Source organism: Sceloporus occidentalis, unplaced genomic scaffold, assembly GCF_023333645.1.
Source record: "Sceloporus occidentalis isolate IW3139 unplaced genomic scaffold, rSceOcc1.0.p SCAF_2, whole genome shotgun sequence".
NCBI lineage: Eukaryota > Metazoa > Chordata > Lepidosauria > Squamata > Phrynosomatidae > Sceloporus > Sceloporus occidentalis.
This window is the reverse complement of record NW_028316982.1, coordinates 251,153,729-251,171,163: the sequence shown is the minus strand read 5'-3', so window position 1 is coordinate 251,171,163 and position 17,435 is coordinate 251,153,729. Positions and strand designations below refer to the sequence as shown.

Genomic DNA, 17,435 nt, shown 5'->3' with positions numbered 1-17,435 from the left:
GAAGTGAGAATCATCCTAGTACAGGTACAACAAAAGTTAGGGTTACTATGCAAAAGGGGATGTTTGCTTCTAGATGGGAAATGAGAAAGCCCATTATCACCTGTATTGGCTTTGAAATATTCACTGACTCAGTTCTTACACTCCTGTCATTTTTTGAAGTACAAGTGTGTCTACTGCAGATATAAGTGATGGCTTTCCAAATGGCCACTTCCATCCTTTGGAACTTCTTGCCTTGGGAGAAGTTCTTCCCCTCTGGTGACACATCAAGACCACTTTATTCAGAAACACCCTTGACAACTGACTTTGCTTGCTGTGAAAATAATCTTTTAGCACACTATCAAACTGGATTTTATCTGTGGAGTCAAATATTCAGTGTGAAGCAGCACTTTATCTAGATACAATGGGGATGACAGCAGGGGATGGCTACTGTCTTCAAGTGCTGCTTCCCAAATGCACTAAACTACCCACTGAAGGAAACAGAATGCTTGCCTAGAATGACATTTTTGGCTGATCCAATAGACAATTCTTACATACATAAGATGTTATCTCACAATGATGGTACTGATTGGGAGCAACAGAATGTAGAATGGGCCTTATGAATAAAACAAGAAGGAAGACTGTTTAGAAAATGCCTGCAGGTAAATAAGAGGACATGGCACAAATGTACACAGTACCGAGTATGTTTGCTGTACACTGGAGAATTCCTGAGACATCTTCAGTTTCGTCATTGCCAGAGTGGTCTGCATAGGAGCATCGGTTAGAGATATTGTGGAAGTTCTTTTCAGCATCTCTGTAACTAGAAAGAAACATAAAACAGCTGTATGACAGCAAGACAAAGATCAGGTATAGCATCCAGAATGAAATATCTAGATAGCTTTGTTGAAGAAAAATTAGAATGACTTCAAGGGGACTTCTGACACATTAATTTCTCAGAGTTTGTCTGGAAGTGTCAAAATAGTGATTCTCAAATCTTGGACATCCAAAAAGCTTTTTTGACAAAGTTGGTCATTACGAGTTACATATAAATTTATCAGACCTGGGATAAGAGAACAAATCCTCCTATTGCTTTTTGACTGATAACTGTTTGAAGATCCAGAAGCAAATGTTAAGGGGAGGAAATTATCAGTTTGCCCAGTAGGTTATCCCAGGGTTTTTCGATCAGTGGCAGCTAGTGGCTTCCATTAAATTCTGGGTTTCAGTCCAAACTAAAGTCCAAACTTTAAAAGAACTACCAAAAACCAAACTGAAAGACCCCTTTTGCCTTCTTTACAGCTTCTCCTCCCCCTCCCCCTCATCTTTGCTCTCTCTCTCTCTCTCTCTCTCTCTCTCTCTCTCTCGGCTCAACTGCTATCAGGATTCAGGAAACTCACAAGTTTTTATCAGACTGTTTCAGAGGATTTCAGAAATGCATTTTTCTTTTCATTTACATATAGAAATGACAATCACATTTTGGGTGATGCAAGCAATGAGATACAGCCAAATTAGTAAACGCTTCTTGATTGTTAAGGATAATAAAAATATGAGGAAACTATGAAAAAGGATCTCCAACCTAGTTTAACAGGAGGAGGATAAATGAGTTTCAGTAGTGTAAAGAAGAGCTGGTCAATATGTTGGATGTGCCATCCCACTCATGTCTGGAGGTCTCTTAGGGTCCCTATTGTGACTGTTCCTGAATATCCTGCTGTGGTGGCTGTGAAAAATGGTGCCAATTCTCTTTCAAAACAAGGTGCATGCTACCTATGTAGCTTGTTTGAGGCACTGGGTTTTTATTTCTCTTTGCTTAGCTGCTCTGTTTTGATGTCCATGGCTTTTAAAATTTAAAACTGTATTTTATTCTTCTTTTACAGTTTCTAAATGGCCAGATGTTTGAGAATACTGCTGTGGCTGGAAGCTTGATAGTTTGCCTTTTGGGTCACCTAAGACTAAGGCTATAAAAGCCTGTGGCTTATGAGTGAAGCCTCTGTCAGAGACAGCCAAGTTTATTTTACTACACGATCTCACCAAATCAAGGAGCATAGTATCCAAAAGCCAGCCAAGGTATTCTGCTACATAAGGCAGATAATCCTACAAGTACTTCACCTCATCTCCAGCAGCAAAAATAACAATTTATGTAACTCCCAATAACACCTGAAATCTGCTGCCTAAGGTCATTGCCTCCCTCTGTCTAATGGTAAGCTCAGTCTTGGCCTCAGTCCACTGCTGGACTCAACAGAGCAACACTATAGGAAAAGTCTCTATTTCCTATAAGGGAGCTCTTAGCTCTGCTAAATGAGAAAGAGAAGAAGGACAAGGGATTATTTCACATCTCTCTTAAATGTAGTTAATCACAAAGGACAATATACTTGTATTTGAGTAAAAATGCATGTGCACCTACAAGTTCACCAGATGGAGGATGAAGTAAGCATGTGGCACAAGCAGAATCAGGGGCATTTTATAGTACTGGAACTCCACAACTGATATCATGCTGTCTCCAGAGAAGGACTGTGAGTTGACTAGAAGGCAAATATTATCCAAACTCTGTAGAACATCAGGGAAGATATTCAGACCCTTCTGAAAGAAGGAATCTAATATCCCCCAAAGAGACATTTGGCAGTGATTACAAATCCCTCATTTCAGGTGGTGTGTTGCCTTTCTAGAGCCTGTACTCAAGTTGTACCGTCATCCCCACATACTCATGAGGGATTGGCTCCAAGATTCCCTGTGGATACTGAATTCTGTGGATGATTAAGTCCCTTATGTAACAGAGAGATGACAGGTTGAAGAGAGAATGAGGATCTGTGAAATGGTGGAAGGCATGAGTATGTACCAACTCCTACACCAGGATTACCACCATTTCACAGATCCTTAGTCTCTCTCCAACCAGATACCTCTCTCCAGCCTCATGCCTCATGTCTCTCTCCAGCCTTGTAACTCATTCATTTGGTACTTTTGAATCCATGGTTGGTTGAATCCATTGATCTGTAGTCCATGGTTACAGAGGACTTACTGCAACTGAAAGGCTGCCACAATTCATCAAATCCAATGACTACTAGCTGCTCTAGCTAATCCATGTGAGGACTACTGATGCAGGTAGCCAAGCCAAATCTTGAATGGAGCACCAAAGATTTATGCAACTCTAGGTAGGAAACAGAAGAAACAAGAAAACTCTTGTTTTCAGCACTTTCCTGGAACTGACAATGACACCTTCAAAGAAGCAAGATATGGACTCCTTGTGGCTATCCTGGCATCTGGTAGAAGTCTGTCTCTGCTAGAAAATGAACAGTTGCTAATTTTTTGACATAACTTGCTGACAACTACATCCTGCAGAAGCTAGAAGAAGAACAAGGTTATATGCTTTTATAGTATGGTCAACAGAGAAGGATTAATTGATGAGGTGAAAGTGATGAGAAGATTCAATCAAGGAGGTCACAGGCCTGAATCTGCAAGACCTAAGCAGAGCAGTGGAGGATGTGGGGGGCATGGAGATGTCTCATCCACAGGTTCACCATGAGTCAAGGTTGACTTGGGGGGGGGGGGGGGAGGCAGCAACAACAACGAAACGAAAAAACGAAAGACATCTAAAGCAGCCAGTGTGACTGCACAGAGAGATCTCCAACAAGTTGAGAATTTAAAGAGATGTGTAGAGGAGAGGGAAGAAAAGACATATAATCAAAGATGGCTACAGCAAAATAGCTGCAGCTTGTAAGGAAGATTCGTGATGGATCCTGAACAGAACAAAAGGACTCATTGTCTTTGCTGGATCTAGAAGGGGATAGAATAGATCCGCTCCCCCCCCCCCAAAAAAAAAGATGTTTACTTTTTAAAAGGTGATAAACAGCAATAGCAATAGCAGCTTTATTTATATACTACTTCATATCACATTTAGCAGTCTCTAAGCCAGTGGTTCACAACCTTTGGGTTGGGACCCCTTTGGGTGTTGAACGACCCTTTCACAGGGGTCGCTTAAGACCATCAGAAAACACATATTTGCATATAGCAATGAAAATAATTTTATGGGTGGGGGTCACCACAACATGAGGAACTATAATAAAGGGTTGTGGCATTAGGAAGGTTGAGAACCACTGCTCTAAGCACTTTACAACTGTAAGCTAATTGCCCCTAATAAGTTGGGTACTCATTTTAGCGATCTTGGAAGGATGCCAGGTTGAGTAGAATACAGAAAGAATCTCGATAGGTTGGAATGTTTGGCTAAAACGAAGAAGAGGAAATTCAACAGAGAAATATGTAAAGTCCTCTTCCTAGGTACAAAAAATTAGACCTAAGTACAGGATGAGGAAGACCTGTCTTAGATCTGTACAGAGGATCTAGGCATCTGTATCTAGTCAACATGCACCAGCAGCATGAAGCAGCTATTTTAAAAGTGGATACAATCTTCACTTCCACTTAGGGAAACAGTGTCCACATCATGATTGGTAACTGTTCTAATATACTCTCTGCTAATAAGGCCTCATTTGGAGTACTATGTCCAGTTCTGGGTACTACATTTTAAGACAGGCAGGGAAAAACTGGATTGTGTCCAGAGGCACATAGCCAAGTGGATCTGGATATGTTTAGTCCAGGTAATTGGGGTATAACCAGGGTAAAACATACTTAACACGGTTCAAAATAAATTACCTGTTGCTCCATATCTTCCAGAAAGATCTGGAGCCTTCAATCCCTGTGTCACCATGGCTGTTTGCATAGACATCCTGCTGGGCTGCTTGTTGCACTCACCATCACCACCACCGATCACTCATTCTGAGGTCAGAACAAGATGTCCAGCATTACAAGACCTCTTTCTCTGACCTCAGAAGTGAGTAATCATTGGTGGCAAGGGATGTTGCAAGTGGTGCAGTGGAATGGCTGTGCTGACAGCCATTGCGGTGCAGGAACGGAGGGCTCTGGATCTTCCTGGAACATTCAGAGAAACAGGTAACTTATTTTAAACTGTGCTAAGTGTGTTATTCCTCAGTTATACCCCAGTTCTCTGGGCTAATCATATCCCCCTCCACTGTGGAATGTGCTAGGCCAGACTGCTCACACCAGAATTGATGTTTTATCCAGAATGGGAGGGAAAATTGGTCTTTTGGCCCATGCAGACAAGGCCTTTGACAAAACACAAAATGGCTGAGGAGTTGTTTCCTTCTCAGATACAAACCAGAGCTCTGATATAAGTAGCTACAACTAACTAGTTACAGTCGGCCCTCCTTATCCACAGATATTTTATCCATGGATTCAAGCATCCACGGCTTGAAAATATTCCCAAAAAGCATAAATTCCAAACAGCAAACTTGATTTTCCATTTTATATAAAGAACACTATTTTATTATGTCATTGTATTTAATGGGACTCAAGCATTATCCACAGAGGGTCCTGGAACCAAACCCCAGCAGATAACATGGGCCCGTTGTACTAGTAATTTCCCTGGTAATAAAGATACTGTACAACCATGTTACATTACAAATACAATTTATCGTTATATTATTAACATTAATTTTTTGCAGTATAAAAGCAACTTTTTGTTGCTTGTCTAGTTACAAGAGAATGGCATCATTAAATGGAGGAAGGAATATCACTTCAATCAAGTACTGGCTTATTCTATGCTTTGTGGTCTTGAAGTAACAATGTATGAAAGAAGAATATGCTTGTACTACACAGATATTTAAGTAACTAAAAGTAAGTTTTTGAATGACTTTTGAAAACTAAGTATTTATGTTGTAAGCTGCCTTGAGTTCTATGTCAGAGGAAAGGAGGGTTATAAATGAAATAAATAAACAAACAGAAAAGCAGAGCATTAACCTGGAAAAAAAAACTTTTTCAAGCTGATAACCATGTTAGACTCTTTCACTATAAAAAGAGGCCTGGATGGAAAAAGGAGTCATGCTGCACCTTTAAGACCAGCTAATTTACTTCAGGATAAGCATAAGCTTTTATGGACTACAGCCTAATTCTTCAGATGCATGGAATGTAGCCTCAATAGAAATACATTTATAAGCACATGGGGGAAGGAGTGTGATATGCAATGGAAATGCAATACCTGTTGCTCCAAAGGACAGGGCCTGAACCAATGGACTGAAATTAGAAGAAAGAAAGAATTCCCTAAGAATTCCCTAAGGGTGAGAGCTCTTCCACAGTGGAACAGACTCTGTCAGAAGGCAGTGGTTAGATGGTGATCTATCAGGAATGCTTTAGCTGTGGGTTTGTGCTCTGGCAGGCAGATGGACAAGATGGCCCTTGGAATTTTTTCTATGCTTTCTGTAATTCTAAGGAGAAGGAGTAGAGAGGGAATGAAAGGGGAGAAGAGAATAAAGAGCATGCTGGAGGTAATGCAACAGAGAGTTACTGAGAGAATTTCTCCAGACTTCAAAGTCTAGGTATCTATACTTTTTAAAAAGAGCAGTTCCTTTATCAGAAGGTTTCTGTGCCCTTTCATCCACATCTGATCCACATTCCACATCCAGCTCTGTGCAAGGATGCATAGGTGAATCCCCAAACAGAGGCTGCCTTTCCCACTCTCCCCTCGGCAGCTCTCCAGACATGCCAGCACTATCAACACCAGAGAAAATATTCAGAGCTAGACTTGACGCAAAGGTTAGGGAACACATAAGGACAAATCCCGAAAGCTCAGAGTTTCAGAAGCCTGCGATGAATTTTAAACACATACTTCTGGCTTGACACGAACAGTATGCCACAATTGCCTGGGTGTCTGAGTGATTACAGAAAAGTCAAGGGCACAATCTGACACACATGTGCCATTTGCCAGTGTTACTTAACCAACGTGGCCCTGGGAGATGACTTAGCTAAACTCCTTGTATATGGTAACAGTGGCCCAGAGCAGCAGTAGGAATCCTATGACCCTCCAGATGTTGTGGGACTGCACTCCCAACAGCCTTAACTAGCACAGACAATTGTGAGGAATGCTGGCTGCTGCAGCTCAACAACATCTGGATAGGCACAGGATTCTCTCCCTTGGCCCAGAAGGACAACAAGAATTACAATCTGGAATCCAGAAGATGTTACTAGAAAACCAAGCAAAAACAGTTATCATTACTCACAGAAGTTCAGGTGGTAAAACTCGGCAGTTGGATCAGGAGTGTAACTCCTCATTCGATGCAGCCGTTTGCTCACCTTTTAAAGCAGTTGTGGGTAGCTTTTGGCCACTTGTGACCCTCTGGGTATTTTTGGCCTGCAACATACATCATCCCTCAAAATTTGATTAGACTTAGCTAGAGATGATGGGAGTTTCAGTCCAACATTCCTATCAGAGCTTGGAAAAGTTACTTTGTGGGAGTCCAGCTCCTACAATATTTCAACCAGTTTAGCCAACATGTTTCTGGGCAATGTATTTTGAATAGCAGCTTCTCCAAGTTCTCATCTGGAAAGCCAAAAGCTACTCACAGCTGCTTTAAAAGTTGAACAAAGAGCGGCATCAAATGAGGACCTACACTCCAGATCCAACTGCTGTTTAAACTTTTATTTAGGTCTTAATGTAGAAGCCACAACACAGTGTGGGATTCTGGGAAGTGTAGTATCAGGTTCAATCACCATTATGCCTAGTTTAATTCAAAGCAAGTGATAGGAATAGACCCTTACCTGATGATAGAAAGTTGGAATGAACCAAAATGAAAAATTCTGGGTAGAAATTCAGCATAAGGCATTTTAATACATCATATGACACACTGCCCACAAGTGCCATCAGATAGCAAGAACAACTAAAATTATTTTATATGAATACTTACAGGATTAACATGTTACCAATAATAGCATTTTTGTTCTGCAAATGTACTTATAAAAACTTTCAGAGTGACATTAGGATTAATATCACTAGGCCTTAGGCAGTACCAGCCTACCATGAATCAGGCAGAAGATTTGATGGGTCATGAAAGGGCAGCATATTGTTAGTTATTTACTTTGCAATTGTTGCACTCTTAGTATATGGAAGTAAGAGAGATACTAGTGGGATTTTCTGCCTCATGTACCAAAATAATTTGGCTGAACTGAGGTACTGAGTTTCCAACTTGGAAAAATTATTTTTGGGGACTATGGCCCTCAGAAGCCTGTAGCTGGCATGGTCAGTGGTCATGTTGGATGGAGAAATCTGGGAACATGAGTCTAAGAAGTAACTTTTCCAAGCTCTTTCTTCACATTCATCATTTGTTGCTCCACCTCAGGCAGTAAAATACCTTGGGCTGACCCTGACAGTTTCATAATGTGTGAAAGTGTTTGTGCAACATTTAGCCTTATTTCTTGTAATGAAGACACCTTCCCACGGAGGAGTTTTTAGCATACTGCAGCTCATGGTGCAGACTAAAACCTTTTTATTCAGACAGGCTTTTAAAACAGGTGATTTTTAAAACAGAAAGTGCTGTATTGCTTTAACTGAACCTTTTTCAGGAGCTTTTATCTTTTTTAAAATTGCATTTTATTCTTTTATTGTGTGATTTGTTTTAATACTGTAATAGTTTGATCTTATTTTAATGTTCAGTTTTGGTAAGTATTTAAATATATTGTTCTTTTAAATTGTGGGCCACTTTGAGTCCCAATTTGGAGAGAATAGCAGGATGTTATTATTAATAATAACAATAATAATCATTGTTGTTAATTGTCCTACTGGCCTATTTCATGCTTATTAAACTTTTGTCAGTGTTTTAAATAAACAAAAACAGCAGAATTTTTAAAATAGTAGTGACATGAATTCTGTGTTGGGAGAAAGACACAATAAAAAATAAACAGATAAGTAAATTGCAAATATGATTATGTCTTTGAATTGCCTATTCTGTGAACTGCTATAAACACAGAGTATTTGTAGGAAATGAGGAACACCAATGAAAATGAACACATGGGATATTCCTTTTCACTCTTCCATTTGTTTCAATCACCTGTCATGACCATTTTCTTTGTGTTTCACAATGCAATCAAATGTTATTCTTCTATATAAGTATTAGCAGAGCAAAATAAGAAGCAAAACTGAGACTGCACACTCTCTTCAGTGAGAACTAGGTAATATGCATGTAACACAACAGAAATGCAGTCATGCTAAGGTCTGAAATCACTGCTATAGTAACAAAAGGAACTGACCCATTAATAAATAAACCATTACATGATTCATTCTACATGAAGGTCACAGGACTGCATCTACTTAGTGCTAAAAATATCAGAATCCTGAAGCCAAGTAAAGAAATTATTGTGGGGTTGTTGTTCTTGTTGTTGTTTTTAATGAAATGATAATTCTATTCCTAGAATGAATTAGATATATTATTTTTTAAATCTTTATAGTTATTCCTTTATTAACTGACCAACTTTCCAAGTATTGAAGGGCTGTAGAACATTAACAAACATTATCCAAAAACTTTTAAAAAAAGATTACAATGCAATAAAATGCATCACCCTACATAAATGTTACCTAATACAGCCTTCAAACAATAAAAATATGAAGCTGAAACTAAGGGCCAAATGCAATCATTTCTTCTTTTCTTTATACATACTGCTGGTTGCAGGTAGCAGCAATTCTTTTCAGCAATGATTGGTAAACTGTCATAATTTTTGATAGGTTAGCTTTGAAAAACAAGAAAACTAGCTCAAGTTATCTTTGAGCCAATCCAAATGTACTCCTTATAAAGTTTCAAATACCCTCTCCTTCCTAATCATAAAACTCTCCTCCCCTGCCATATCACCTAATTCTTTCCTCTTCTGACTGTAATCTCCCTGTCAATTTTCAGTTTACTAAAATGCACACTTTTGAGTCCAAAATGTAAATCCAACTGTTAATCCCAACTAGAGGCAGGTCCCTTGAAACAACAACTTGTTGGGGCAATACTTGTACAAGTTCCACTGACCCACTGAGTCTATTTTAGTTGAGACTGACAATTATATTTCCACTCAGAAGCAATAGCAATAGCAAATACATTTCCATATGCTTATCAGTCACTTAAGTACTCCCTAAACAGTTTACAATGTGTAAGCTAACTGCCCCGAACAAGTTGGGGTACTCGTTTTACCAACTTCAGAAGGATGCGAGGCTGAGTCTGAGTCCCTGGCTGGGACTGAACTCACAACTTTGTGGTTTGTGAGTGAGTGGCTGCAGTACAGGCATTTAACCACTGCACCACAAGAAGGAGAGGTCTGGTGATATTTCTACTTTGAACATATATTGCTTTGTTTTGGCTAATGAACAAAAAAAAGAGCAAAAACTATGCAGAATGTTGCTGTTGTTTTGTGATTTCAAGACATTTCCAACTTCTGGTATCCCTAAGGCAAACCCAGTGGGTGACTTTTTAGAGGTTAAACTTGCTCAGCCTCAGAGAAAAGCAAAGGCAACTCTCCCTCTGAACAAATATTTTGCCTCAGAGAGTGGTGGAGTCTCCTTATTTGGAGCTTTTTGAGCAGAGGCTGGATGGCCTCTGTCAGGGATGCTTTGACTGTGAGTTCCTGCGTGGCAGGTAGTTGGGCTGGAATGGCCCTAGTGGTCTCTCTTCTACCTCTATGAGTCTATGATTCTATGAATGCTTTGCAGCACTCACCAGCATTATTTAATTAATTGATTATTATTTTGCAAAATATTTCTATCTCACCCTCTAGCCAGAAATCTCAAGGTGGCATACAATAAAACCTCTATCACATATGTAAGCAGTATAAATATTAAAATGATTTTAAAAGTTAAGAACATATTAAAAATGTAACCATTAATAAAACAACTTAAAAGAGTTTAACTAAATAAAAACAAATTAAAACCATGTACATGTGAGTTTTAGAAAAATCAAGTGGGCTCCAAAAGTTGTTGCGCAACCATGTTAGCTCATGGTGCCTGAACAACAGCAACGTTAGTACCACTCATGCCTCCTGTGTCCTCCCACAGCATATTGATGGGACACAGTGGAGAGCCTAATATAATTTTCCAACTAGGTTGTGCCTTGGAGTGATATAAGAAAGGCATAAGCAAACTGGCGCCATTGAGATGTTTTGGACTCCTAGACTGCCTAACTATTCTTATTCTAGCTTAGGGTTACAGATGCTGTAGCCAACATATGTGAAGGACAGCAGGTTGTCTAGCTCTGCCAGAATGAATTATTTTTGCAGCTCTCAGTTGCTTTGTATTGCCAGCCATTTGCTCACCTATCCACACTTTCTGGTTTTGGAGAAAATAGGTCTACTTACCCAATAACTTGATGCTCATAATGCTGCAGTGTCCTCTGGAGAGTCTGCCTTATGGTCTGAGGCTACAGAATAAACACAGAAATAGTAATAAAAATGTTATCAGGAGTTTGTCAGCCAGCTTTGCTCTCAGCACGATGTCGGGATGGAGGTGACTACCACTATTATCACTTAATCTAATGTATGTTTTTCCAATTACATACTCCTTTCTCTCTCTCTTCACACATCTGCTGTGCTTCCCCCAGAGTAACGGGAAGAAAGCTGCCCAGAAGTAGCAAGCTGTTTTTATTCCACAAACACATCAATATTTCAAGGCTCTTTCCTAATATTTCAAGTCCTCCATTAAACAGCAGTGGTTTCCTTAACACTGGCGTAACTAAATGCAAAAAGCAGTGGAAAGGAAACACAGTGTATACAGACTAAGATGACAGATACTTGGTGCCAAAGTGGACATTACATCTGTCTGTCCCACCATGCTTTTGTTCCTGAATACAACCTCTCCAAACAGTTTTTCAAGAAAACCAGAGAAATGTTTATATTTTTGTATATATGATACAGTATCTGGTTTGGTCCATAGGCAGTAACAATCTACATGGAGTCTGAAGAATGTGTGAAGGCTGGAATAGAGACAGGGATGGGGCTGCATATATTGGCTGTTTCCCTAGTGACCACATGTATGCCCTGTTTGCTCCTTCATTCCCATATGCAGAGGTAGAGAGCTTCTTTGACTTATGTTCAATTGAATTTGAGTAGAATGTCCTTGGTAATTCAGGACCGTGATAAAGCATGGATCCCACAGAGCTTACTATTTATGTTTATCTGAATGCAAGAAGTACCTTCGAGTCAGAGAATGAAAGATTTGGGCATGAGATGAAGATGCATATGCTTCCTTTCCTTTGAGGCTTCACAAGTGCTCCCAGATACCTGAAGAGTTGTGAAACTGGGATGAAATTCCAATCCCCCCTTTCACTCTTAATCTTAGTGGCAGAGAGACAGTTTGGGGACTTTGAAGGTGGGGAATCAAGACTTACTGGACATGCTTTGAAGCTCTGAACAACTGACAGTCACCATTTTCTACATTTTTGGCAGTCCCATTCTACAGGACATTCCCAGAAAGACAAAATGATGCCCAATATTCAATCCAGGATGAAATAGCAATATGGAATATTTTACCACACATAATCAAGGGTTGCCCACATCAGTGCAAAAGAGGAAAGCTAGTTTTGCCATTCCCCCATACACAAAGCTTTTAACAATCTGAACAATCTAAAAGCCCAGGACTACATAGACGTCTATTGTATACGTTCTCCACATCCGATCATGTGCTAGTCACCAATATAAAGGAGCAAAAATCAACAATGACTAAGGATCACGAGGAGTAGAAAACAATTTTCACCCCACATCAATGGATTACAGCTCTTTCTTTTCTTCTATATAAGACAGTGGTGGGCAACTGTGGCAGGTGTCTAAGCCACTATTATACCACAGGACCCTCTGGGGTCCACATAGATTACTGAGAAACAAAAAAGAAAAAAGTCAGTCTATGGATTGTGGAAGTGTTGAGGGCCACAGACATATCCCTGGGGGTCTGCATGCAGCCATACAGTCAGCTTGCCCATCTCGATATAAGTTAATATGTATAGTCATAAACAGAAATTATAGTGTTGTACCGTGGAACAATACTGCAATAGGGACAAAAACAGTAGAAGCTGCCCATGCCTGTGATGTCAATGAAGATGATGAATCTACTGCAAGCTTTAATCTAAAGTTTGAAGAAGATATCCAACATGCTGAACTGTATCACCAAATATGGCCAGGGGTGACATGGACACCATAACAGGCCAGATGAAGATGAACTAGCTTCCCTTCAGAAGGCAGTTATATCATTGCAAGAGAGAGAGGAATATACTTCTGTAAGGGGGGCAGACTTGAAAAAATTGAGGTGAAGAGGTGGCATTGGGAAGACAAAAGCATTTTTCTCCTCTTCCTTTAGTTCTGGAGTTAATGTTTCATCTGAAGACATTATGTCTTTGGAGAACCTAGAATGTTTAAGCATTAAAACCAGTAGCAAGTACCCAATCCACAAAAACCTCTTATTCCTAGAAAGTCCACCGGCCTTATGCAGCTTGAGAAAGATGCAAAGAGAATTGTTTCACCTTAAAAATTAGCAATTATGACCTCCTTAATAAATAATACTAATAATAACAATAACAACAATAAAATGGGTTATCACACTTTTCTCCACTACAGTGTCTTTATTTATTTATTTAAAGGATTCATATTCCACCTGTCTCCCACAATGAGATTCAACTGCCTCAGCAATCCATGGCTACGTAATCTGTTTTCTGCACTGGCAAATGCTGCCTTCTGGGAGGAATGGGGGAATGAGCAATTGGGTCTGCCAATCGCCTTCCAAAGCTGGCTGTCTTGTGAATGTGCACATAGCAGCTGGCTTCAAGAAGCTGTTGGTGGCCATGATCACTGTGAGGTGGAGGGGGAGAGGAGCAGAATCACATCCACTCACACCATGTGAATGCCTGAAAGACAGAAGTGCAGTGGAAGGAACCCAATGCATGAAGGGAGTAATGGAATAGCAGCAAGACTGGGAGCCTATTGATGAGTTTTACCCATCAATGAAAAGGTGCACTACAGTAATGAATGGAATGCAAGGCAGCAGCAGGACAGACATGATGCTGTGTGATAAATACCATCCAAACATGTTTTTATCCTGTTAAAATTCTGCTTTTCGAGTCTTGTGTCATACTGCCCCAATTTGAAGCAATGTTCTTTGCTGTATCTGAAATAAACTAAAATGATTAAATGGCCTTCTGGAACTCTCAGCCTCAACAGACATTATTCCTGTGCAATCCAAATCAGAGATCTTCTTTGACTACTGAGGAAGCACTTCACAGTCAGAAGCCTCCAACACTTTACCAATTTAGAAGAAAGTGAAAATAAGATGGACACAGCTGGCAAGGGGACATAAAATGAGAACATCACCCCCCCCCCATAAGAATTCTGCCTTCCAATAAAATTCTCCTTCAATCCCCAAATTTTTTGCATTGCAGATAGTGGAACACTGAAAATCATTTATGTTCTGTGTTCACATTCCCTTGGGAACTTTGGTGCAGTACAGACCAGCATGGAAACGCTGGCCCTTTGTATTGCATAGCTGCACTGCAGCACCCAAACCGGACGCTGCAGCTGCGCAGTAAAAAAGAAGCCACCTAGAGCGGCTTCTTCTTTGCGCCATCCTAAGGGTTGCAAAGCAGCCCTTATGACACTGCTTCCTGTTGGAGACGTGTGGGTGCTCAGACACCCGCACGTCATCCATACAGCCCCCATGTGGGCAGTGCAGCTCAGTAATGGTGCCGGCCAAATGCAGCTGGGCTTGGAAGCATGCGGTTGGTGTGTGCTCCCGAGCCCTACTGTCGCTGCCAGGACGTCACATCCTCGCGGTGTGTACCAGGCCTTTATCTGCTCCTTTTCTTTGGATGCCTACACTGTACTTCTAAATGCTCAAGTTTTAAGCTACTGTAATACTAGCGTTCCAGGGATGAATTGCGTGAAGGAGGGCAAAATTCTTATTTGGGAGTAAAATTCTCATTTTGATCCCATTGTAGCTATACCATCTAATTAAAAATAATAATTGGAAGCCACTCTGATAGCCTTTAGGGCTAAAGGGCAGGGTATAAGTATTCTAATAAATAATAAAATAATATACATGGGCAGAGGCAATCGGCAGCCAGATAGTCACTGTTCAGAAACACCCCTGATGGACAACGAAGAACTTGGGGGAAAAGGAATACTTGAAATGGACTCAAAGACAACATAAAAACCCTGTTGGATCAGCTCAAAGATCTATTTGGTCCAGCATTAACCAAAATGGCCAACCAGAACCCTTTGGGCTGCCTATGAGCAAGAGAAGGTAATGGCTTTGTCTTGATTTGCAACTAATACTGAAAGACACTCTGATCCTTAAGGGTTCATGTCACCAACGTAACTAGAAACATCTGATGGCTCTATCATTCATGAAAGAAAGATGGAAGAAATCTAATCAGGAACAGAGGTGAGCACTGATATTTCCTCACCCTCTTCACAGCAGCCCGTATTTAGCCAGTAGCTTTCATTATTCAGGGAAATACCAAGTGTGGAACTAGCATGGCTATTTACAATCACCATGTATGAAAATAGTGGCCTTCTGCAGGCACAATACATTTACAGCCAGAATGTACTGTATTCCAAATGCTGAATGCAGTCTCCAGCCAGCCCCAGCCACCATATGCAGTAGTCAGGCATCTGGAGAGCCACATATTCTTCATCTTGACTCTAGAGTGATGGAAGAGGACATAGGAAGGTCTCTAGTGATTCAGTAGTTAAATGTCAGGCCCGTACAGACAGGCCAAAATAAAGCTGCTTCAGGTCACTTTGGAGGTATGCTGTTTAAATGACACATACATCTTAAGAGGCCAGAAGCTGTGCTCCCGTCCTTAGGACTGGAACATAGCTTTGGCATGGCTTCTGGCCTCTTAGGACGCATGCATAATTTTAAACAGAATATCTCTAAAGTGACCCGAAGCAGCTTTATTTTGGCCTGTCTGTACAGGCCAGTCGTTGCTGCAGCCATTCACTCACAAGCCACAAGGTTGTGAGTTCAATACCAACCAGGGATTCCAGGATTTACTGAGCCTGGCATCCTTACGAGGTTGCTAAAATGAGTACCAAGCTTGTTGGGGGCAATTAGCTTAAAACCTCTTAGGGAGTGCTTATGTGCACCGATAAGAGATATAGAAATATACTTGCAACTTTCTATTGCTACGAGGAGGAATGAGCATAGCATGAACCAACAACAAGCCTCCCTTTCCACATTTCATTCTCGCCAGATGGAGCCGCATCAGCATAGCAATTTTCAGCGCTGGAAAAATAGTGAATAAACATTGCATTTCATGTTCACCATCCCTTACTCTTATGCTAAGGGATTCTGGAGCTCCTGTGAGACTAACCGTGCAAATGCACTTGTAGCATAAGCTTTTGTAGATGTGGTCTACTTCCTCAGATGCATGGACGGACATGTTGCTCAGGAAGGACCTTTATAATCAGGCTATATAAATAGCCATAGAAATCCAAAACTGTGGTTACAGTAATGAAGTGACAAGTTCATTTTTTAACTATGGCCATTGAAGCACAAAGGCAGGTGGAAAGATGTAGCTCAAAGCTAGGGTGGGTGCATGACTATATGAATGGTGAAGGGAGTTTGAGAATGTGGTTTGTGCCAGGTGGGAACCAGAAATGGGATAAACTGACTAAGATGGGTTTCACGAAGCTGATGTGTTAACTAGTGTTATTACATGTGTAGTGTGCCAGGAAACTCAACCCACTGTTGATGGACTTGAGATTGTGCATATTTTCTAATTCAGATGTTTCTCTTTGCAACCTTCCTGTAGTTTTTTTGTTCAAGGACTGTTCTGAGGTCAGAGGTGGAATGCCCAGGAAAACTGAAGTGTACCCATTTCTAATGTCTGATTTGTGTCCATTTATCCACTGGCACAGAAAACAACCTGTCTGTCCAATGTAGAATACTGGAGGGCATGGCTGACAGAGGATGGCATATGGTTTCTTATTTTTTCAGCTCTAGTAATAATCTCCTAACACCCATTAACACTGGAGATACCAAGTTTTCATAATATATTCTGTTTCTACTTTTGAATTCTCCTGTCTTCAGTTATGTAGCATAAAATGGTTGCTATTCACTGGAAAAACACTATACTTGTGTATTGCTTTAATTCTGAGAAATGTAGCCTTAAAATTTTTTTTATAATATATCAAGGAAATCAGGCTGCCAACAATGAGCACCTAGTACATTTTAGAAAGTAAGAAGTAAATATAAATTGCTTTTAATTAATTAATCAGCAATATTTCAAAACCTGAACACTGATTCAATCCTCTTTCCTCAATTCTACCAATAAGAAAGGAACACAATCATGACAAGCTAATGTAATAAAAATATTTATAAAGCACAGCTTAATTATCCATACAATGTTGAATATCAGTCCTAGACAGGATGTGTAACTTAAGGGAGCTTAAAAAGAAAAGAAAAAAAAAAACAGATGCTTCCAATTTACCTCCAGAAGTGTAGATCAGAGCACACTTGAAAAATGAAAGAGGAAAACAGGGTTAAATAACTTTAAAATTTTCCACCAGGCAATTGTGCTCTCAGCATGAGTTAAATTTATTGTCTCAGGAAAACATTTAAAAATAATCCAGTGTGCTCTCACTATTTTTTTATTTTTTTAGTCCAACAGAAA

At 40.2% G+C, this 17,435-nt stretch overlaps 1 protein-coding gene across 1 annotated transcript in view; it reads right to left on the bottom strand.

Annotated features, from left to right (window-relative positions):
* GUCY1A2 (guanylate cyclase 1 soluble subunit alpha 2) overlaps positions 1–17,435 on the bottom strand; it is a 263,827-nt gene that overhangs the window by 225,278 nt on the left and 21,114 nt on the right. Inside the window, exons 2-3 of the mRNA XM_089508245.1 lie at positions 11,134–11,195; positions 675–796 (exon numbers count right to left, since the gene is read on the bottom strand). Of these exons, the coding sequence (XP_089364371.1) occupies positions 675–796; positions 11,134–11,195 (184 nt within the window). The remainder of the gene's footprint in view (positions 1–674; positions 797–11,133; positions 11,196–17,435) is intronic.